Below are 20993 nucleotides of genomic sequence, written 5' to 3'. Positions count from 1 at the left end.
AATAATTACAATTACTCTCATTTCCCTCATAGGGAAACTATGGTTCAGAGATTTAGGGCCATATCCTCAGCTGGACAGTTCAAATGGGTAAAGGTCTAGTTATGTCAATGGACTTACGTTGATTCCAGCTGAGGATATGGCCCTATGGGCTTCTCTACACAAGGACATCCACAAAGTTAATCAGAATTAACTGAAGGTGTGAATTTGAAGTGGATTAGTTAAACCTCATTAAATCCCTATGTGGGCCCTATTATTCAGAATTAAAGTCTTAATTTGTCTAAATCATATTAGGGCCACTTTAATTTGGAATGAGAGTGTTCACACAGGGACTTAAATGTGGTTAACTAATCCATTTCAAATTCACATCTTTAGTTAATTCGGATCAATTTTCCTGAATATTCTTATGTAGACAAGTCCTAAGCGTCTTTCCTGAAGTAATACAGTGAATCATTGGCTGGACGGAGAGTAGAAATGGCTCCTGACTCCCAGTCTTATGTTCAGCCCATTAGACCATTCGGTCCACAAGGAAACTTTATTAATTAAAAGATTATTACTTAATAGATCCATCAGATCAGACAGAAGATAACACAAGCAGCTGCCATAATGCTCTTGTCATGCCACATAAGGACCCTTTGTTAATTTAGATATGCCCCATAAACAGATAACCTGTGCTTAAAAGACTCTCTAAAATTACTGGGAAGTGAATATAGATCAGATGCTGAAGCACAACTTGGATGAATCGATTTAATTGGACTCATAACAATGACAACCACAATGACAGCCACAATAACAGCCACAATGACAACCATCTCAATGATAGTTTCACCAGTTTAAGTGATACACTTGTGGGAAGGAAATGTTCACTTAAAACATCTGTTATGCTATGTTATACCCTTCCTTTTCCTTCTCCTTTTGTGGACATAACAGCACGAATGACAGCTGAAGTGAAAGCTACAATTTTAAACAGCGATTTTAAAAAATGAGTGACTAAAGTTAGGTTCTTAAATCCACATTTTGGCACTTAAATAAATTATCTGATTTTCAAAAGTGCTGAGGAGCCAGCAACTCCCAATGAGGGAATAATTCACCTTCCAGATGGGACTCATCATTTACGGTCATTAACAATCCTAAACAAAGGGATGCTATTAACCCTTGTGTTCTAATCAGATTCCAGCACTGCTGATTATATTCTACCTACCTAAATTTTCCTGGCAGTTTCAATTAATATGCCATTATTCTTCACTTATGGTCTGATCCTCCAAACCCTGTGCACATACATAACTCTGCTACTATTGGTATAACTGTGCCATTCACACACATAAACTCACATGTGCACATAAGCATGCTCTGGATCAGGCTGCTTGTGTCCCAAACTGCTGTGTGGTGTTACCCTATCTTACTAATTAGGAACAGCATAACACCCAAGAAGGGGCATATTCTAATGGTGGCTACAGGGATTCAGTGCAACAATGATTATCTGACCTTCAATCATCTGAAAATCCCTGTTATCCAAAACAGGGTCACGGCCCCATGACATCCATTAATTACAATCGTGTTCCCTCTACTACCTTAAATAATTAAATGCCTCTTATTACATTTGGATATTCGAGGTTGTGCTTTATATGCAAAGTTATCTGGGTTCTTTGGGGTGAAAGGTGCCATATAGAGGTAAAGTATTATATAAGTATAATTAATAACAATGGGTAACACTGACAGATAAAGATGAGTGAAGAGGTAGGTTTTCATCTATGCACAGATTCCTGATTGCAGTGGAGATGGTTTTGACAAACACATAAAAAGAAATCTGTTTCTCACATTTCAGATACATTTTGTTGAATAAAATATATATATTGCCCAAGATGATGTGAAGTTTTCAAGCATTATGTTAAGATGCTTACTTTGAACATTACATCTTGACTCCTTGTAAAAAGCTCACTTATCTTAGCACTTCTGATCTGTGGCATTTTAAATAAATGAGGTCTCGGCATAATTAAATTGTCTTGGTTTTAATTACATTCCCTTGAGTTTTTTTAATTACTTTGCAACTTGAGGAAAGCCTCATTGGGAGCATTGATCTGAAATCTCTGATGTGTTTAATAATGTCAAGCAAAAAAAAAATAGCTGTGAGGGAAAATCTTATTAAATCATATTTGCAGGCATTCTTACATCTTTCAGTAAGGTTAATATCAAACAGCTTACCTTGTCATCTAATTTCCGTGCACTGAATGAAAGTTCAACATAGTCATCGTTGCCAGATAATTCTTCAGCAATCACCTAAATGAGAAGCTACATTTGAGTTTTGCATGTATAATGAAAGAAAATAAAATTAGGAAAGATGCCATTTACCAGCGTGTGGACTGTAGACCCTATCAGCTGGAAACTGACAGTCACCTTCCAAGAATCCAGACGCCTTGCTAGCAGAGATATCAAAATAGGTCAGAACACTACACTTTCCTCTGGCAAAGTATTTTGCTTTTAACTGGGTGGAAAACGTTCATAAAATAGGTTGTTAATTTTTAAGATATTTCTGTGCAATCTGTGATGATAAATGGAAAGACAAGGAATGAAATAACCTGTAATTAATCACCATGAAATTCAGACCTTGTCTACACTAGGAGGGTTTTGCTAGTAGAGTAGAGCCCAATAGTAGAGATGCAGTTATATTGGCATAAAGATACTTATACTAGGGGCTAATCTTCACTACGAAGCTTTGCTGGTATAGCTATACCAGCAAAACCCGTACTGGAAATGCAGCTTAAACCAATTTAGTGAAATCATCTCCCTGGACAATGTAAGCTATATTGGCAAAATGACTTATAAACTGCATCTGCCTGGGGAGCAGGGTGAGGCGGGGAGGTTTGACTCATACCTACATCAGCTAGAGGTATGTGATATTTTTCTTTGCATTTCTAACCTATGTGGCTATTGCCAGCAAAACTTTGCAACATAGGCCTGATCTGATGTAGTTTATGCCAGTTCCCCTGGCTGACATAAGGTATACCAGCATAATGCAGAGTTGCCCTCCTGTAACTGCATCTATACTAGGGCCATGTCGACACTAGGAGTGCTTTGCTGGTATAGCTATACTGGTATATTCTAGTATTTTATACTAGCAAAACTGAGCTTTCACTCGTATAATCCATTCCAGCCCCCCTGAAATAAGCTACACTGAAAAAGTGCAGTTTGACTGGTAAGGCTGCTAATACACTTGGGGCTTTTCCCAGCGCAGCTATGTTTATTAAAGAGCCTCACCACACACAACTATGCCAACAGAAGTCTGTAGTGTAAACATGGCCTGGGCTTTCAATGGCATTGTTATGTCAGGAAAAACTCACACAACGGACTGACATAGGTACGCTGGTAAAAATTTGTAAGTGTAGAGCAGGCCTTAAATAGAGCTAAGGCATTCTATCGGAAAATGCCACTAAAAGCAAAATGACATTTCAATTTTTTTCTAATTGAAAAAGAGTTTTCTGTCCACAAAAATGCTCTCACAAGCAGAGGAGATGCATTGGGGGATGCGGGGGTGGGAGGCTGCTTGCCTTGTACTAAGCACTCTCACATGGACTGAGAATGCTCAGTAACACTGCTGAAGCAGCTGCCCTCACTCTGTCCCCTGCCAAGGGTCATCTCTACCCACAAGTCATTCCACAAAAGAGAACACAAGCCAGATTTTCATGCCCGTAGACCACACATTCTCCAACCATGCCATCCAGGATCAAATCATAAGACTTCAAAACCTTGGAAGACTAAGAGGGTGACCGATGGCATCCTTCAAACCGACTAGGGACTGCCTGGATCAGAGTGATAATCAGTGTAATGAAACATAGTGCTTCCACTGCTCTACTGTACAATTCTCAGGAGTCAACAGTGCTGTTTGAAGCCTCAATAAACTTTTTCAGCAGCATCTGCTGAGATTTTTAGGGACAAATTTAAAAAACAAAACAGAACAAAAAGGGAGGCTGACTTGAGCCTACAAAATGTGTGTAATATAAAACTGGTATTTGGTCACACAAAATATTCACAAGCACAGAGGTGTGTGCACAAATCCCTAATTGTGCATGAAGATACAATCACACATGTGCGCATACACATTTATTTCATGTGTGTAAGTCAGACCAGAGTTGCTGAAAATTTGCCTCATAATGCATTTGATGATATTTCTGTTCCAGGTAGATAACTGGCTGAAAGGATCATGTAGGACACAGCACCATTAGCAAATAAGAATTTGTATACCAAAATTTAAAGTTCAGAAATATTTTATAATTGAGATACAAATTCCTAACTATAAACACTAACAGATCTAACAGAAAAAGCACTGTTATATTATTTTATTCCATAGCTATATAATAATAATATATTGATTAGATAATTCTAAAAGTAGCACCATAATGAAGATAATAACACACCTATCTGGGATGTGAACCTTACCAATTCACTGGAGAATGCATAACTCAAAAGAAGTTGTGCGTTAAAAACAAGTTGCAAGATTAACATTAGTAAATTCCCTATTTCACAGATGCTCAATATGCATCCTGGGACCAAAATGAATTTAAAATATTTCATTGTGATGTATTGTATTGAAACATCCAGGTTTTCATACAATTATTTCTGTTTGAGTTCAACTGTTCAAGTTTGAGTAAAGTCCATCTGCTTTACAGTACCATTGGGTAGGAGCCAGGATATGTAAGTCTTAGACCCTGTTATTAAGAATAAAATTGAGTTCATATTTTCAACACCCAGGCAGAGAAGTAGTTAGCAAAACTGTCTGCAGAAAGGCTAAGAATATGAACCTTCTTATTTATTTTGTTGTCATTCTAGGTTTCTGAAGGGAAATCTTAAATATTACTATTGCTTTGCACTTATACAATACCTTTCATCTGAGGATCTCAAAGGGCAGCCGAAATGACAGTCCAAGAGCCCAATGAAGAGGGAAGTATTTTACCAAAGGACAGAGGAATCAAGAGGTTAAGTGACTTGTCCAAGGTCATGCAGCAAAACAGTAGCAGAGAAAGGAATACATCTCGCAAGTTCTGATTCCAGTTACTTCCTATAGCAACTAGGCAACATTGACGGTCAAACAGGAGTTGCACTTTTGTACTCCAGATCCTCACCTCACTATTCTCAGCTCTGATTTTTTTAAATATTATTAAATATTCATGCTGCAGCAGCACATGGAGTTCCTAACAAGTATCAGAACCCCCATGTGCTAGGAGCTGCGTGCACACATAATAGGATTAAGGACCTGATTCTCATTCACTCTCAGTCCCATTACACACGAGTGGTTCCCACACATTTTTGGGCTCAGGAGGACTCACTTGTAAATGCTGATGGCCTGACATGAACAAATAAGTAGGCTGGGGGTAGAGAAAGGTTGTGTCCTCCTCCTGGAGAGGCTAAGAGGCCCTGGGGATGGTTAGGTGCTGCCCATCGGGGGACTGTAGAGCCACCCCACAGCGCCTTTTCCTACACCTCCTGCCCTGCAGGCTGGCTGGCTGGCTGGGCTCAGCTCCACACTCCAGGTAGTATGACCTCTGGGATCACAACATGGCTCAAGACTTGGTCCTGCTTCCCTGATGGGGGGGTCGGCTAGGCCAAATTTGTGTGCGTGGCATTGTGGCCTGGACCATAATGCCATTCACTCAAATTTGCCACGGCTGACCCGCCTTCTTCAAGACAGGGGGTGATGGGGGCAAACCTGAGCAGTGCTGCAACCTCAGACATCACAATACCTGAAGCAGGGAGCCAGGCCAGCCAGCCCCATGGGATAGGAGCCACATGGGCTGCCACATGACCCTTTGAAACATTCTGGTGCCCCAATTTTGGGTCGCAACCCATAGGTTGAGAAACCCTGTTTCACACCAGTGTAAAGGGCCTTAACATGGTGCAAATGTAAATCAAGCCCTGCATCTTTATTCATCTTCACGTTCTCTCTTTATATTTGATTGTCAGCACCATAGAGCAGAGACTTTGTCTTATTTCTGTGTTTGTATATGCTTCAGAAATGATTGGTTTAGCATCTGTTCCCCCGCGAGACATTCATACTCACCAGTCGTAAGTAGTTTTTTCAAGTTTTTTCTGTGTGCGCGCACACGCTTGTAAAAAGCTATCACAGTATACTGTATAAATGCATGCGCGCGCAGGCACATGCACACTCCCTCACACACCTCTTCTGCGCACAGGTAATTTTGCTGATCATTAGAGTGTAGCCCCTCCTAACATTTTACTGTCAGTTCGAGTTTTTACTGCAGTAAATTGAGTGTTAAGAAAACCTGGATAAGGATTCACAAAGGTTTTAAAGCAAAATCTCCGTTCAAACTAATTAATGATTTTTTTTTCCCCAACTCACATTAAATGTTTCTCTCTACATCACTCTATTGGTGAGCCACTGCTTTGACATAAAAAGTCAAAACATCTCCAGAAAATTTGAAGCAGTGTTTGTAGCACAAGTGTTTGCAAGAGAAAGGCTCCCCTAATCCTAAAAATACATGTGCATGTACTTAACTTTATGCACAATTGGACCACTCAGATGCATAAAATTAAGCACATGTATAACTATTAGAAAAATCGGGGCCTAAATAGATTTTTAAAGGCTGTAGAGCTTGGATTAGAAATAATCAAACAGTACAGCTTTCTTGCTCTGTACCTTTACGTGAATAATACACTTTCTGACACTTGCAAAAACCAAACATTACTGTCTTGCCATTTGCATATTACAGGTATTTTGCCAGAAACATTCAAATAAATCAGAGGGACCCAAACATTTTTCAGTTAGGGATTATGCTAACAATTTAGGAGGAAACTTTTATGGAGAAGTAGTCACATTAGATATCTTTAAGTATGAGGAAAGTATATTTAAGTCTGGCTTACTGTTATGGATGATTTCCCTGCTGTATTTCCATGTTTCAGTAAGGATTTGGAGAGTTTCCTCTGTGAAACAATCTGTGTCAAAACCAAAATAAAGGGAAAAAATCAGAAACTGTAGTAAATACAAAGATTGTGATTTGATTTTGACGTTATTGCACTTATTTGTATTTGCACCTGGGAACCCTAATCAAGGATCAGAGTCCCATTGGGCAAGGCACTGTACAGACATGTAACAAAAGAGACAGTCCCTGCCCCCAGGGAGCTTGCAGTCCACATGACAGACAGGATGCAACAGGAGGACAAATGGGATGGGGAAGGATGGGAAGGTAGGATAAAATGAACACAGCTGAGCAGAAAAGCAGAAGCTGCAGCTCATCATTTGCTTAACTAATGACAGATGGGAGGCATCAGGGCAGAAATTGATTTTAAAAAGAGGTTTATGAGACAAGTTGGCAGCTTTATGAATACTGACAGGGAGCATTTCCAATCCTCGGGGAAGTTGGGGGGGCTGCATGGGAAAAATAAACCTACACAACTAAGCTATGAGAAGTTACAATAAAATTGAGTCTCTTTCTGTTTTAAACAGGACGCACATTATTTAAAAAACAACAACTTTAAATTCAGACATCAACAGGCTGCCTCACAGCCTGAGTTCCAACTTTGTCTCCACGGGGTCCACACTTTCTCTGGAACCCTATATAGCACACCAACACATCGAGTGGGCGACTAATGTACATCAAGAAAACATTAATCCCAGGCATGATGATGACGTACTATTTTCTGTCACAACAAGCAGTAGATTTCCATAACTTTGAGACCTTTAAAATGAGGCAATGTGGCGATGGTCTGTACTAGATGACCTATTTTATTAGGCTGTTTCTTTCTGTAATTTGTATGATCCTATAAAAATGGTTTTCATTAGAAACCTGTGAAAGAAAATATGAAATACTAGATATGCACTAGATAACACTAGTTAGGAGAAAGCGTTATTATTAATAATAATTTGTATTGCAGTGGCTCCTACAAGCCCCATTATTTGTTTAGAACCCCATTGTGCTGGGTGATGTACAAACACAAGCCAAAGAGAAGGTTCCTGTCCCAAAGAACTTACAACCTTGTATCAGATATGCACAAAGCAAAAATGGCATTGGTATTGGCATTGGCATTGGTATTAAAAACAATTAAAAACCAATTAAAAACAATTCCTTTCCCACTTTGTACAACATACTTCTAAGACACTGTGGCTCAGATGCACACGCCATAACCTTTAAAGTGCATAGCCTAGAAAGGGAGATAAAAGTCACTCTTATGCAAAGAATGCAAAAAACAACAATTACCCAGTGAAAAAACAGAAGAGACCATAAAGGAAAGGGAGTGGTATATTCCTGCTCAGCTGATGTTCTGAGAATTTGTATGGATTTGAACAATATGCTAAATTAGTAACAGTAATTATCATAACAGCTTTAACCAGCACACAGCATACTAACTTAAAAAATTATACACTGCAAAGTACAACGCAACCTGCACAAGTTTGATATTGTTTTTCATTATCTCAGTGGGAGGTGGACTTTGAGCAGTCTCTGTAGTGGAGAAGGAGGACTGGAGAATGTTACCCATATTTTGCTTTGCAGAATCACGTATCTCAATCTCACATAGGCAACTAGCACTAAGACAATGCTGTTCTTTCAGATGCAATTTGCTGGAGAGTACCCCAAATGATGTTGGACATGGAAGGTAACACAACTACTTTAATATCATAACAGCAGTCTTTGGCAGTGATATAACCAGAGCATGCTTAGTTTCACTTTAAGAAGTGGGATCCATAGAAGAAGTTGTGGCTCTTTTTAAAATATATATAATTTAATTCACTGCATGTAAGAGTTTTGTTCAATGGCCATGAACACCGTAGATGAGACAACTGTGTAGGAGGCAGGATTTAAGTAGGCCACTGGGACTCAGGACTCTTGTGTTCTACTCCTGGCTCTTCCAAGGATTATTCAATCAACAAATCTGCGCCTCAGCCTACCTGCCAGTCAAATGGGTTCAAGTAAAGATCATCAAACTCCCACGAGTTCTGTGAGGCTTAATTAATTTTTTTCAGAGACCTGTCAGAGATCCTCAGATGTCAAGTGCTACAAACGCCCAAAGTATTATTAAGGTATGGGCTCTGTGCATAACGAGACAAGGGGAAAATATCTTCTGAAGCAGGAGAGCAAAATACAATCAATCAAAATAACTCCTCCCTCCAATATACTTTTTAGTCACTCCCTTAGATGTGCTACCTTAATCTCTAGTGTTTGATAGAACTTGGGTGGAAAACAATCACCTCCTACCTACTCACCTGGGGTCACTCAGTTATCCTTACCCAGCCTCCTTTAGTAATTTCAGCCTTTTTTCTCCTGAACTATTCACCCCATTTCAACTTCCAGCCCTCCCTTCGCTGCTTTGCAAGGTGTTCCAGGTACGAAGATGCACTGCACATAGAGTAGCTAGAAACTCTGGGGTCTCCACTTGTGTGGCAGCTACATGCATCAAAATACACTGAATGGAATTTATTCTGATGTTCCTATTATTAGCTCGTTTTAATGAGACCAGCTCTCTAAGTTATTAGTGTCATTTTGCCGCAGCAAACACTCTGCATATGTAAATATGTGTATTCGTGTGTGAACACCCACACATTGTTAATCAAGTGGCCAGTAAAATGGATCCATCTGGCAGCTATATGCCTGCATCATTGCCTCAAATAGTAATTAACAATTAAGATTTGCAGGCTGTCATTTAAATAATTGACAAAAAATCCATTTTTACTAGCAGTAAATTGCCCTTTTTGTTTGCATGCTAAAAATGTAGCTGTTAGTGGCTGGAATGGCTCCCCCCCCCTTTTTTTTTTGAAAGCTGCCATCAATTATGAATCACATTTATTGCTTATCTATAGATGTAACATTACTTCCCCAGCAGGACCATAAAAAGCATTAGCTACCCTGGCTGCTAGCAGGCAAGTTTCAGCCAACTGGAACACATGAACATAGGAAGCAGCTGTTTAAGTTCAGAGTTACAAAGAGATGGCTGAACTTGCAATATGGCCAAAGGGAAGGCATTTATCGAAAGTCTTTTGTTTGTTAGACGTCTTTGGTTTGACTCCTACTTCAGCAATTCATAATTGAAACTTCAGGGGAAAATGTATTTCTGCAATAGTGATGTGAAGAAGTGGTACAGAAAGTGAATTATCTTCTCTTTCTACAAAACAGATGCTGGGGGTCAGATTGGACCCATTAAATCCACTGTTTTTCCCAACAGATTTTAAATATCTTTTAATGAAGTCCCTGAGAGCTGGAAATAGTGAGAAATACTGGAAATAGGAGGAAAAAATAAAAACAAATGTTCCATTTAAGGGAAAAAACACCAGATATGAATAAACATATTCAAATATATGCAAATTAGGAAGTCGTTTCATCCAGATTTCGAGATCTTTAACATTAAGGCCAAATTCTAAGATCAGTTACACTGAAAAACCTCCTCTGAAGACACTCTGGGTTTGTACTGCTGTAACTGAGCTCAAAATCCGGCTCAGTATGTTAAGGATAGAGATGTGCCCAAACTAAAACGCTGGATCTTGGGGTGATTAAATCTGAATCCGTATTTTGTACTTTGATCCCATCTCCGGCTTGAAATGGTATAAAAACTGCTCTGCTTGTTTTTTTAAAAATTGTGAGTGACTATAGAAGTTATGAAAGTAAGAACTATGGCACTGACAATGATTATGTGTAGTGCCAGCTTCCCATAAAAAGTCCTGGCAACATACATCAGAATTAACCTACAATACCTGTTACTTGAGCTTTGGTCCTTTCATGACAAGCAATTACCAAGCATGCCAAGCTGGATAGTGATAGAAGTGGTTTTAAGATGTGCACAAAATTGACTAGGATACATTTCCAAGATCATTTTCATTTTTGACATATGCCAGGATATGAACTGTGGTATCTAGAGGCTGAAGGGTTGAACTGATAATCTAGTGGGTCAGCTAAAGCTCATGAGATAACTGTAATAAAAAGAGAAAAGAATTAGGTAGCTGTGGGATGTACAGATTCCTGACTTATCCCTTTCTCATATGAAAAATAGCAATACCAGTAGAAAGCACCTTTATACCATTATAACTGTGTCTACATGGGTGTGTGTGTGTGTGTATGCATGTGTGCACTGCTTAGCAGTTAAAATGATAGTATATTTTCACTGTCATTGTCCCACCCACACCACATTTAATTTTATTGTAGATGCACACAATGTCCCCAAATTAAAATTATTGATGTTTCATCCATGTTTGGATCAATGGTTCATTAAGGCAAGATCAAAATAACTGACCTACTCAGGTTCACACTCTACAGACCCTTCCCCACTACCTTTTTTTCCTCTGAGGCAGTATCATCCCTCTCTCTCCACTGCTGCTGTATCCAACTCCACTTTATGGATTATGTCTCCATAGCACCCTCAACACACTTCAAGACTGAAGCCGCTAATACTGATCAGTCTGCAGCATGTTTAGAGGTGAATTAAGTCTCTCCTTTTTTTTTTTTTTTTTTTTTTAATTTGCTATTGATTCTAAACAATGACAGCAGCCAGCCAATCAGAACAGGACATTGGGGGAAAAAAATCTGTGTCCACAACCATAATACAATAGGACACAATGATATTGTTGGAAAGGTTTTAATGATATTATAAAATGGTTTGAAATTCAATTAGTGTGTGGTGCCTATAGCTCTTTGGGGGGAAAAAAAGCTTTAATTCGTTAATTTTTCAAGGATCAATAATTCATATAAAAGATCCCATATGAAAAACAAAGCATTAAGAACTGTGAAAAGTATTCCAATAACATAAGCCTCTGAGTTTCATGCAGTACTGGAAACAATATGACCTCCAAGATCATGCGGAACACTCTGATACAAAAGAATGACTAAACCAGGCCCCCTAAGGATTGCAGGGGGATTTTAAACCGTTAGTAGAAGAAAGCTAACAAGAGTGCTACAGGGGAGAATTTCACAGCACTCTGAGCCAGCAGGAATAAAACGGCATTCATGTCCCACAAAGTACATTATTCAGCCCATTAATGAATTCAATTATGTCAGTCAGAGGAGAGCGCAGGACAGATTTTTAAAGGTATTTTGGTGCCTAAAGATACAGGCAGGCACCTAGCGGGAGTTAGATGCCTATCTTCATTTTAGATGCTTAAATATCTTTAAAAATGTGGTCCTATGGTTTTTGCACCATAAGAGTAGTCTTCAGTCTATTCTTACACAGAATATTTCTATTAAATAGAATTTAAATTAACTCAGGTGTAATCATGGGTCTTTTAATTTTTCTTCAATTTGAGAGCAGTGGCTGAAAGTGGATTAATTATCGTCAAGTACATAATCCTGTTAATGACATATGGTATTAGAAGCATATGTGAAGTAGTGACAATTATTATCAAGAAGCAAGATCCTTAATAAAATGAGGGTGGGAGGGGGGAGAGGGGAAGTACTAAACCCCAAAATGATATTTGCTCAGATTCATAGCATACAGGGATGCAAACATCTGTTTCACATCGACTGCAGCTGTTCTCCGTGGGTGCTGCTTGCTAAGAAAAAAAGGCAAAGTGATAAATTGTAATAGCTTTTTAATTTTTATTTGTTTTTGCATTTCTGTAATTTAACTACCCAGACTTTTGGGGGACAAGCTTAGAGCCTGATCCTGCAAAGAGTTATGCATGTGGGGGACACGTTGTGATGGGTCATGAAACCAGAGAGCTATCACACTGCTGCTGGGCTTGGAGCTTTTCTACAAGTTCATTAGTTCATAAGCATTAAGAATAGAGATTGGCAAATATACGGACTCAAACATTTTGGCTAAAAATGCAGATTCGGGGACACCAAAACATCAATTCAATTTAATCTTGCCAAATTCTTTCAATAAAGGATTTTTTTTTCTCAAAATGAAATATTTCAATTTTTCAATTCAAAATGATGTTTTCTTTCAAAATCTACTTTATCTTTATCTCTTAAAGCTTTTAAATGTTTAAAAATGCTTAAAAATCAAAACAAAGCATTTTGGCTTGGGGCAAAGAAAATGTTTCATTGTGCCCAAAACAAATTTTTTAGAACTTTTTGATTTGCCACAAATTTTGAAAAATGTCAATTTCAGCTAATCTCTGAGTGATTTTCCACCCCAATTTCCACCCCAAAACTTCTTTATTCACCCACCGTTAATTAAGAACATTGCATGCACAAATAAGCAAAGTTACTTTGAGCAACGAGTGGCAGCAGTTATGTGAAAACTACAGGCACTGCAAAGAGTAGAGCAGGGCTTGAACTGGGATAAATCACTGTGGGTGAGCGAAGTGGCACTTTTCCTTTAAAAAAAAAACAAAAAAACAAAAAAAAAAAAACTCTCTATTTGGCATCACAACTTTCAATTGGAAAAAAAAAATATTGTCCTTATGGTTATGGAAAACACTTTCACAATCTGAACCAAGTGTAACTGATGCAGAGATGTCTGCCTGAGTTTACAGAAAGCCAGAAACAATTGCCCAAAACTGAGAGATGTGCCCTGCCCTGACAGAGAGTTAACACAGATGCCCGAAGAAGATAATTTAAGCTCTAACTTTGTTAACTATTTCACTGCTTATCGAAGTATGTGAGTCAGGAGAAGGACAATCATAGGAAGATCTACTGAGAGTGATGTTTCATTCTGGTCCCATTGGTGAGTGGTGCTTGGGAAAGCAACACCAATTTCTTTCACCCCAATCAGACAGAAATACCAGAAGCAGAACCTCTGCCCCTTGTCCTGACCAACAGGATCCTGTTCTGCTCTGACTGGTGGCAAGCATGGAGCCAGATGTCTTCCTCTCTAGCTCTAGCAGCACTGCTCTTCCCTTTGCTAGAGGCTGACTACAGATCCTGGCAAAACCTGATGCAGTGGTTGCACTCAGTTCATCTTCTCAAGCTTTTCTTTGCAAGCATGACGGTTAGAAACATCATGTTTTTAAACAAAAGCTAAGATTTTTATGTCAAAATTTGACCCTGGGAACGGGGCCTTGGTGTGCCTATACTTAATCCAGGCCTGCCCGTGGATATCTGAACCTCACTTAGGGAAGCCAAGCCTGAGGAGCCCAGCCAACTGTGACTGGCATCTCAAGTAAGCATAGGCGTGTGTACGGGTGTGCCCAGGCACACCCTAATACAGGGGTTTCAAACATACGGCCCGCAGGAGGGTAGAGCTGCCGCCAAAAAGAGTCGAGGGCGCGCGATTTCTCAGCGGACGGCAAGACAGAGCGAGCTGCCACTGAAAATGAAGGAGCTGTGAGATGGGATGGGAAGACGCCACGATCTGCTGCCGAAATACCGCTCCTCGCAACATTTCTCGGCGGAGACTTTGGGGATGATATTTTCCAAACTTGGTCTCGTCCCAACACTGAATAGTTCTGGAAAGCTTTAGTCAAATACATTCAGTTGTATGTTTAAATTCTGATTAGAAATACATTCGGATTAGAAATTTTGCCCTCAAGTAACTAAAACTCAGACCGTGGCTAGAAACATCAAATTTGGCTTGTTCGGTGTTGTGGGTTCTATTCTTAAACAAGCCCCAAAATATGCACTCCTAAATGGCTCTCGATCAAGGACATTTCATGCTTTGGGGGGTTGTGCATTGCTGAAAAAAAGTGCCCTATAAAAGTTATGAACTTCAAGATACATTTATTGAAAATATCTTGGGATTCTCACCATAGCACAATGTACAATCTTGACAGGAATTGGCATCTGTTTGTCGGTAGTGACTTCTGCAACTGAGTGAGAGTTCTATTATTAAATGTTAGTTTTGCACATTACGGTAAATTTAGGGTCTGTCTACATAGCAAGGCAGGGTGTGAAACTACAGCGCACCAGCTTGCTGTGCAGTAAGTTCCTGTGAGGGCCCTGCTACAGCGCAGTGAAAGTTCCAGAATGCAGCTCAGTGTACACCTGCTACCTCAAAGCAGTAGTGCTAAGCCACACTCTGGGATGTCCACTGCACTGTTACGTTACTACACATGGGACATTTCTACACAGCTAGCTGGTGCACTGTAGATTCACACCCTGCCTTGCCATGCAGTCCCTTGCCTGAGAGACGAGCACTTAGAAATGAAGTGATATTTGGTGGGAAACTTGACTGGTGTAGTACAGACCAGAACATCCCACATATGTAAGCTGTATAAGAAATTTCAGTTTGTACTATCTTCTATGTTATATGATGGGATATAAAGAGACACCATATTTTAAGGCTGTATCAACAAGTAGGCAGAATTAAACTTGCCCTTTCAACATTAATTAGGGTGACCAGATGTCCTGGATGTATAGGGACAGTCCTGGTATTTGGGGCTTTGTCTTATATAGACACCTATAACACCCCCAACTCCCTGTCCCAATTTTTCACACTTCCTATCTGGTCACCCTAACATTAACTCTTGGAATTGCCTAACGTTTAAAGCTTAATCTCTCAACTGTAGCATTGTATTAATGTGCCACTAATTTTTGCATGGTATATAGACTTATAGACTCATAGACTATAAAGTCAGAAGGGACCATTATAATCATCTAGTCTGACCTCCTGTACAACGCAGGCCACAGAACTTCACCCACCCACTCCCATAATAGATCCTTAGCCTAAGACTGAGTTATTGAAGTCCTCAAATAATGATTTAAAAACTTCAAGGTACAGAGAATCTACCAGCAAGTGACCTGTGCCCCATACTGCAGAGGAAGGCGAAAAACCCCCAGGGCCTCTGCCAGTCTGCCCTGGGAGAAAATTCCTTCCCAACCCCAAATATGGCAATCAGTTAAACACTGGGCATGTGGGCAAGATTCACCGGCCAGACACCCAGAAAGAATTCTCTGTAGTAACTCAGAACCCACCCCATCTGACATTCCATTACAGGCCATTTGGCATATTTACCGCTAGTAGTTAAAGATAATTCAATTGCCAAATTAGGCTGTCCCATCATACCATCCCCTCCATAAACTTATCAAGCTTAGTCTTGAAGCCAGCTAGGTTCCCCCACTGCTCCCCTTAAAAGGCTGGTCCAGAACTTCACTCCCCTAATAGTTAGAAACTTTTGTTCTTGTGTCCACACTGGTGCTGAACTTAAACTGTTCTCCCTCCCTGGTATTTATCCCTCTGATGTATTTATAGAGAGCAATCATATCTCCCCTCAGCCTTCTTTTGGTTAGATTAAACAAGCCATGTCTTTGAGTCTCCTCTCATAAGGCAGGTTTTCCATTCCTCAGATCATCCTAGTAGCCCTTCTCTGCACCTGTTCCAGTTTGAATTCATCTTTCTTAAACATGGAAGACTAGAACTGCACACAGTACTCCAGATGAGGTCTGACTAACGCCTTGTATAACGGTACTAACATCTCCCTATTTCTATTGGAAATACCTCGCCTGATGCATCCCAGGACTGCATTAGCTTTTTTCACAGCCACATCACTTCAGCAGCTCATAGTCATCCTGTGATCAACCAATACGCCCAGGTCCTTTTCTTCCTCTGTCACTTCCAATATATATTATATATAATATATTTATTAACATGGTGCAGTTAATATTATATTGCAAGGACACTTCAGGGGAAGTTGAGTAAAACCTGCCATTGGAAGGCCATTTCAGAGTGTAGGGTCTGGCTCAAAAGCTCTGTTCAGTCATACCATTCTCTATAAAGGAATAAAAGATTTTAAATATTATTTTTTTAAAAAACTGTAGCAATCAGGAAGACTGCTGCTGTTTTATTTGAAAGGGCTACGTTAAGAGTTGTGAGGAAAAAAATCTTTAAAGTAAATCTCTCTATTTAGCACATTGACTTTTTCCTAACTGCACACAGCAGATATGCTCATGGCATACAAATAACCTAACAATCTGAAATGTATGCTACACTTAGCCTTCAAGCTACAAATAATGATTCCATGCCAATATGCCTCTAATTGTGATATTTACCTGTAGGCACGCAGAATTACAAGAGGCTGACTCTTGTCAGGACATTGGAACTAAGGCTTCTACTTTTGTTAAAAGTTCAGTGGGATCATTCATTGTAATCTAAGTGGTCACAGCCTAACAGGCTGCACCTCATTGCCCTCATCACTGTGTTGGGATATTGGTTTAGTGCTGAATCAGGAAGAAGAATGCTACCAGCCTCACTTCCTGAAGTATCTGCATTTTCCAAGTCTTCCATCCAAGGCCCAACATTGCTTTTAGTATCTGACATCTGACAAGATCACATCTCATGGTAACATGGTTGCAGGCTATGTGCCTTGAAGCAGAGATGTCCTCACAAAGATCTGAGTATCTCTGAAGAGATACCCATTTTTCTCTGGTTAGAGCAAGTAGTATGTTACCCAAATAAGCTGTATCATGCACCTCTCTTTGCCTAACATGATTCCTATAAACCTTGCTTTTGGCAGATAATCTTACAGGGATTAATGTAAAAGTGTAGGTTTAATGCACATGTAAAAGATTATCTAAACACAGATTCAGATAGCGGTTGATTTATTTTTGGTCAACCTCCACCTGGAATAGAAGAATGAAACATGGCACATTTCTGGAAAAAAAAAAAGCCCTCAGTCCTTTAGACTACGTATAAGAACCCAAAGCCTATCCTATGTTTCACATAACATCTCCTATTTGTGATGGGAAAGGAAGCTGAATTGATTGACAGACACAAAAAATCATAATGTTTTATGCACTCCTTAAATTGCAATGTAGCAACAAATTCATGTCAAAGTTAGCTGAAGAACAGCAGCCGTCCCATTATCATCCTACAAAATACAGTAATTACAGAAAACTGCTAAGTGTTGAAGTAAGTGCCGTATGTATAATCTCTGTTGCAAGATTTTCAATCCTGCTCCATTTAGATGTCAATTCCACTGTTACTATCATATTTTTAAAAGAGTTGATGAATTATACAAAATTTAAACAAAAAACAAAAAAAGCCCAGCTATGTTTATTGGATACCTCAAGGCCACATTTCTATGGTCAGATTCTATGTTGTTATTATTTTTTCTTGGTTACCATTAAAAGTAAAATTATACCACAACCAACCCAGCTGTGTGTTATTTATAGAGTCAGAATCATTATAAAGGCATGTTTTTGCGAATGGCAGCAGCAATGAAGTTCTTGCATTTTAAAACCAATTAAGAAAGAAAAACATTTTAATAAATTATTTTCTATATTTCTCTTTCCTTTCTTGAGTTATATAAACAGCTCCTTTTCTTTGACTGAGGTCTTGAAGAGCACTGCCAAAAGGAACATGGTTTATCATGTATTTTAAAGATCTTGATTAACCATCTATCCATGTTAAGCTCCCAAAACTATAAATCTATATATTTTTGATTTATAAAACCAATGAGAAATTTTTCCTTCCTATGGAACCTTCCTTTTATATCTTGCCAGACATTTATAGGGCCAAATGCTCTGCTGTGCTGTGCAGTTGAGGAGAAGGGGTGAAGAAAGGTGGCTCCTCTTTTTTGATCTGGGGATCAAACAGCCCTGGTATAATTTAGAGCAGCCACAAGGCTACTCTAAATTATAAGAGCTTTAGCTGTCCCACTGGGCCCATTTTGAAATTTCCTGCCGCTTGGTGTAGACCGGACCATTCGAAAAGAAATACATTTGTTCTCTCCAAAGTATTCTTATGACCCTCAGAATAAGTCATGTCTGGCAGGGATGATTTAGTAGGTTCCAAAGCAGGGATGATTACCAGAAGCAGGGAAATCACTCCGACCCTCCCTCGACTTTGGTGGTGGAATATTAACCAAGGGCTCCTGAAAGCCACCTCCAGCACACTGCTGATGGTGCCTGTAATAAAAGACAAGTAGTAGGGGGAAGGGCAGGGGCGCCATTTAGGTATGGTGGGGTATGGCACTTGCTCTATTCTGATTTTTCATAACAACAGCTGGGAGCGACTTCCCCTCTCCCCTTCCCTCACTAGTCAGGACTGGGAGCAATGCAATTACTTTGCTTGCTTCTCTTCCACCCTCCCCTCACTGGCCAAGTCTTTGCTCAGCCAATAGGAATGCAGCGTGTGGCAGAGCCAATAGCAGGGCTGGCAGCCTCACAGCACTTTTCAATCTTGAAAAAACAAACAGGCTCAGCTGGTGGAAGCAAAGTACAGCAAACTCTCAGCAGGATCTGGGCTTAGTCTGAAGATGTTGCAGATTTCACCATGATCTGTCCCCAGCTTCAAATTGACATGTTAAGAAGGCAGGAGCAAGCTCCTTGACCTTGTAACACCAATAGACACGGCACAATAGCAGCAGCCCAGGCACATTCAGGTCACAGACAGCCCAGCTTTGGAAGATCCAGGCTGCAAGACCAGCACTGCACAATGACCACCTGGAATCTTTTCCCTGCTGTGAAGAAATAAGCAAGTGCTGCCACACCACAAATATTGTTTAAATTACACTTAAAACTTTCTCATTTTTTTCCAATGCTCTATTTTTTTAGTGAATAGCAGTACCCCAGTGTGGCCATTTATTCTGTCATTTAATCCCATTGTGAGAATCTTTCCTTTTCCTACAATGGGCTTTGGTTGGGTCAGGTTACCAGGTAGGTCCACATAGGCTGTTACACACAAATGCTGTGAATGCCTTGATCTTACCAAAGCTCCCCAGGGTTGCATTGTTCTAGGACCTTTTCCCCAGAACACCTTCTGAGGAGTTGCTGGTCCTTCGTATGTGCAGATACAAGCTACTGCTGCCCTCAGGCAGACACTGTAGCTGTGTGTGATGTGCTGTATGTCCTTCTCTTCCTGTTAAGTAATTAGTTGTCCTGTATGTCCTTCTTGTCCTGGTAAGTAATCTTAGCTCCTCTTGTCTTGTACTTACTCTTTAATAGTTCTGAGGGGCCCAGAGTCTCATAAACTTGAGTACCTCAATGAATTTCATTGAAGTTTGATGTTTACTCTCTCAAATCCTTACAGCTACACACTAGAAACCTCCTTCCAACTTAATCCTTTTTATTTATCATAATTATTTGTATAAAACCTTCAGTGAACATAAACCTAAGCCTATATGAAACATTTGTAAGATTTGGCTGACAAAATTTGTTCATTATAGATCCATGCTGCTAACAACTATCATTTTATTACACTCTAGATAGTGATTTTTTAAGAGATTTTTTTTTAAAGTTTGGTACCTCAGCTATTTTTGAGCCATCATTAATTTCTCCCCCTCCTTCATTTGTTAATTAATGCACATACTTTCTCTCTAATACTATTTTCCCCCTTGACAAACTTTTAAATGTTCATCTTAACCCCGTAGTTTAGCATCAGCTCATTTATGTTAGTGGTGAAAAATGATCAAGTTACAACACATAATATGAAAATTTCTTTCATGATGGAAAGATCTCCAAAAATATCATGCCCAAGAATAATCTAGAGATCATGCAGCTATTGTGCTGGCCCTATATATAATGGAAACCACTTGAAGCCAGGGGATGCTGCACCCCCAGCACCCTTAGTTCCAGCACCTAAGACTTATTTTAAACAAAACCCCAAAGTTATAAAGCCACAGACTACAAAAAAGATTCCAAAACCTTTTTAAAAAGGCTATGTATCTGATTGAAAATAGTTCTTAGTCCAAGATTCCTGTGCAGTGTTTGCAACCTAAACATTGGAACACTTACTAGGACACTGAAAGTGAAATGAATTACATGTAAAAGAACTGATTCCCCCCCCCCATTGTCTGCACTTGGAGAAATGCAGAACATAAAGCACATAAATAGATACCAATTACATTAAACTTTTAAAAATTCTTTCATTTGTAGTTGCCTAAATCAGTGTTGTCATTATTATCTGCCTAGTCAGATTTGGGAATGGGAATTTTTTTCTGTATTATCTTCTGATTGTTCTAAATTTACAAATAAACTTAAAACATGGCTTAATTGCGGTTTATTTTTCTCTTTATATAGGAATTAGTTACAGTGCTCCTGTCAGCTAAATTTCTAACTTATTACTTGCAAAAAAACCTAGAGTTTTCAGGTGCCTAAGTAGTCCCTGGAATCACGATTAAAGTTGTCACATCCTACCAAAATCTGAAATGGCGCCCCTGGTGAAAGAGAGAACCTCTGGAGCTT

At 39.4% G+C, this 20993-nt stretch overlaps 1 protein-coding gene across 2 annotated transcripts in view; it reads right to left on the bottom strand.

Annotated features, from left to right (window-relative positions):
- Window positions 1-20993, bottom strand: part of CPNE4 (copine 4) — a 323296-nt gene that overhangs the window by 126139 nt on the left and 176164 nt on the right. For both annotated transcript variants that reach the window (XM_067561613.1, XM_067561614.1), the window contains exons 4-5: window positions 6871-6942; window positions 2200-2274 (exon numbers count right to left, since the gene is read on the bottom strand). In XM_067561613.1, coding sequence (XP_067417714.1) covers window positions 2200-2274; window positions 6871-6942 — 147 coding nt within the window. The remainder of the gene's footprint in view (window positions 1-2199; window positions 2275-6870; window positions 6943-20993) is intronic.

The sequence above is a fragment of the Emydura macquarii genome, unplaced genomic scaffold (genome assembly GCF_026122565.2).
Source record: "Emydura macquarii macquarii isolate MOO-44397 ecotype Brisbane River unplaced genomic scaffold, CSIRO-AGI_Emac_v2 contig_2422, whole genome shotgun sequence".
In the NCBI taxonomy this organism is placed as follows: Eukaryota; Metazoa; Chordata; order Testudines; family Chelidae; genus Emydura; species Emydura macquarii.
Note: the sequence above shows the minus strand (reverse complement) of the source record. Positions and strands in the feature narration are given on the sequence as shown.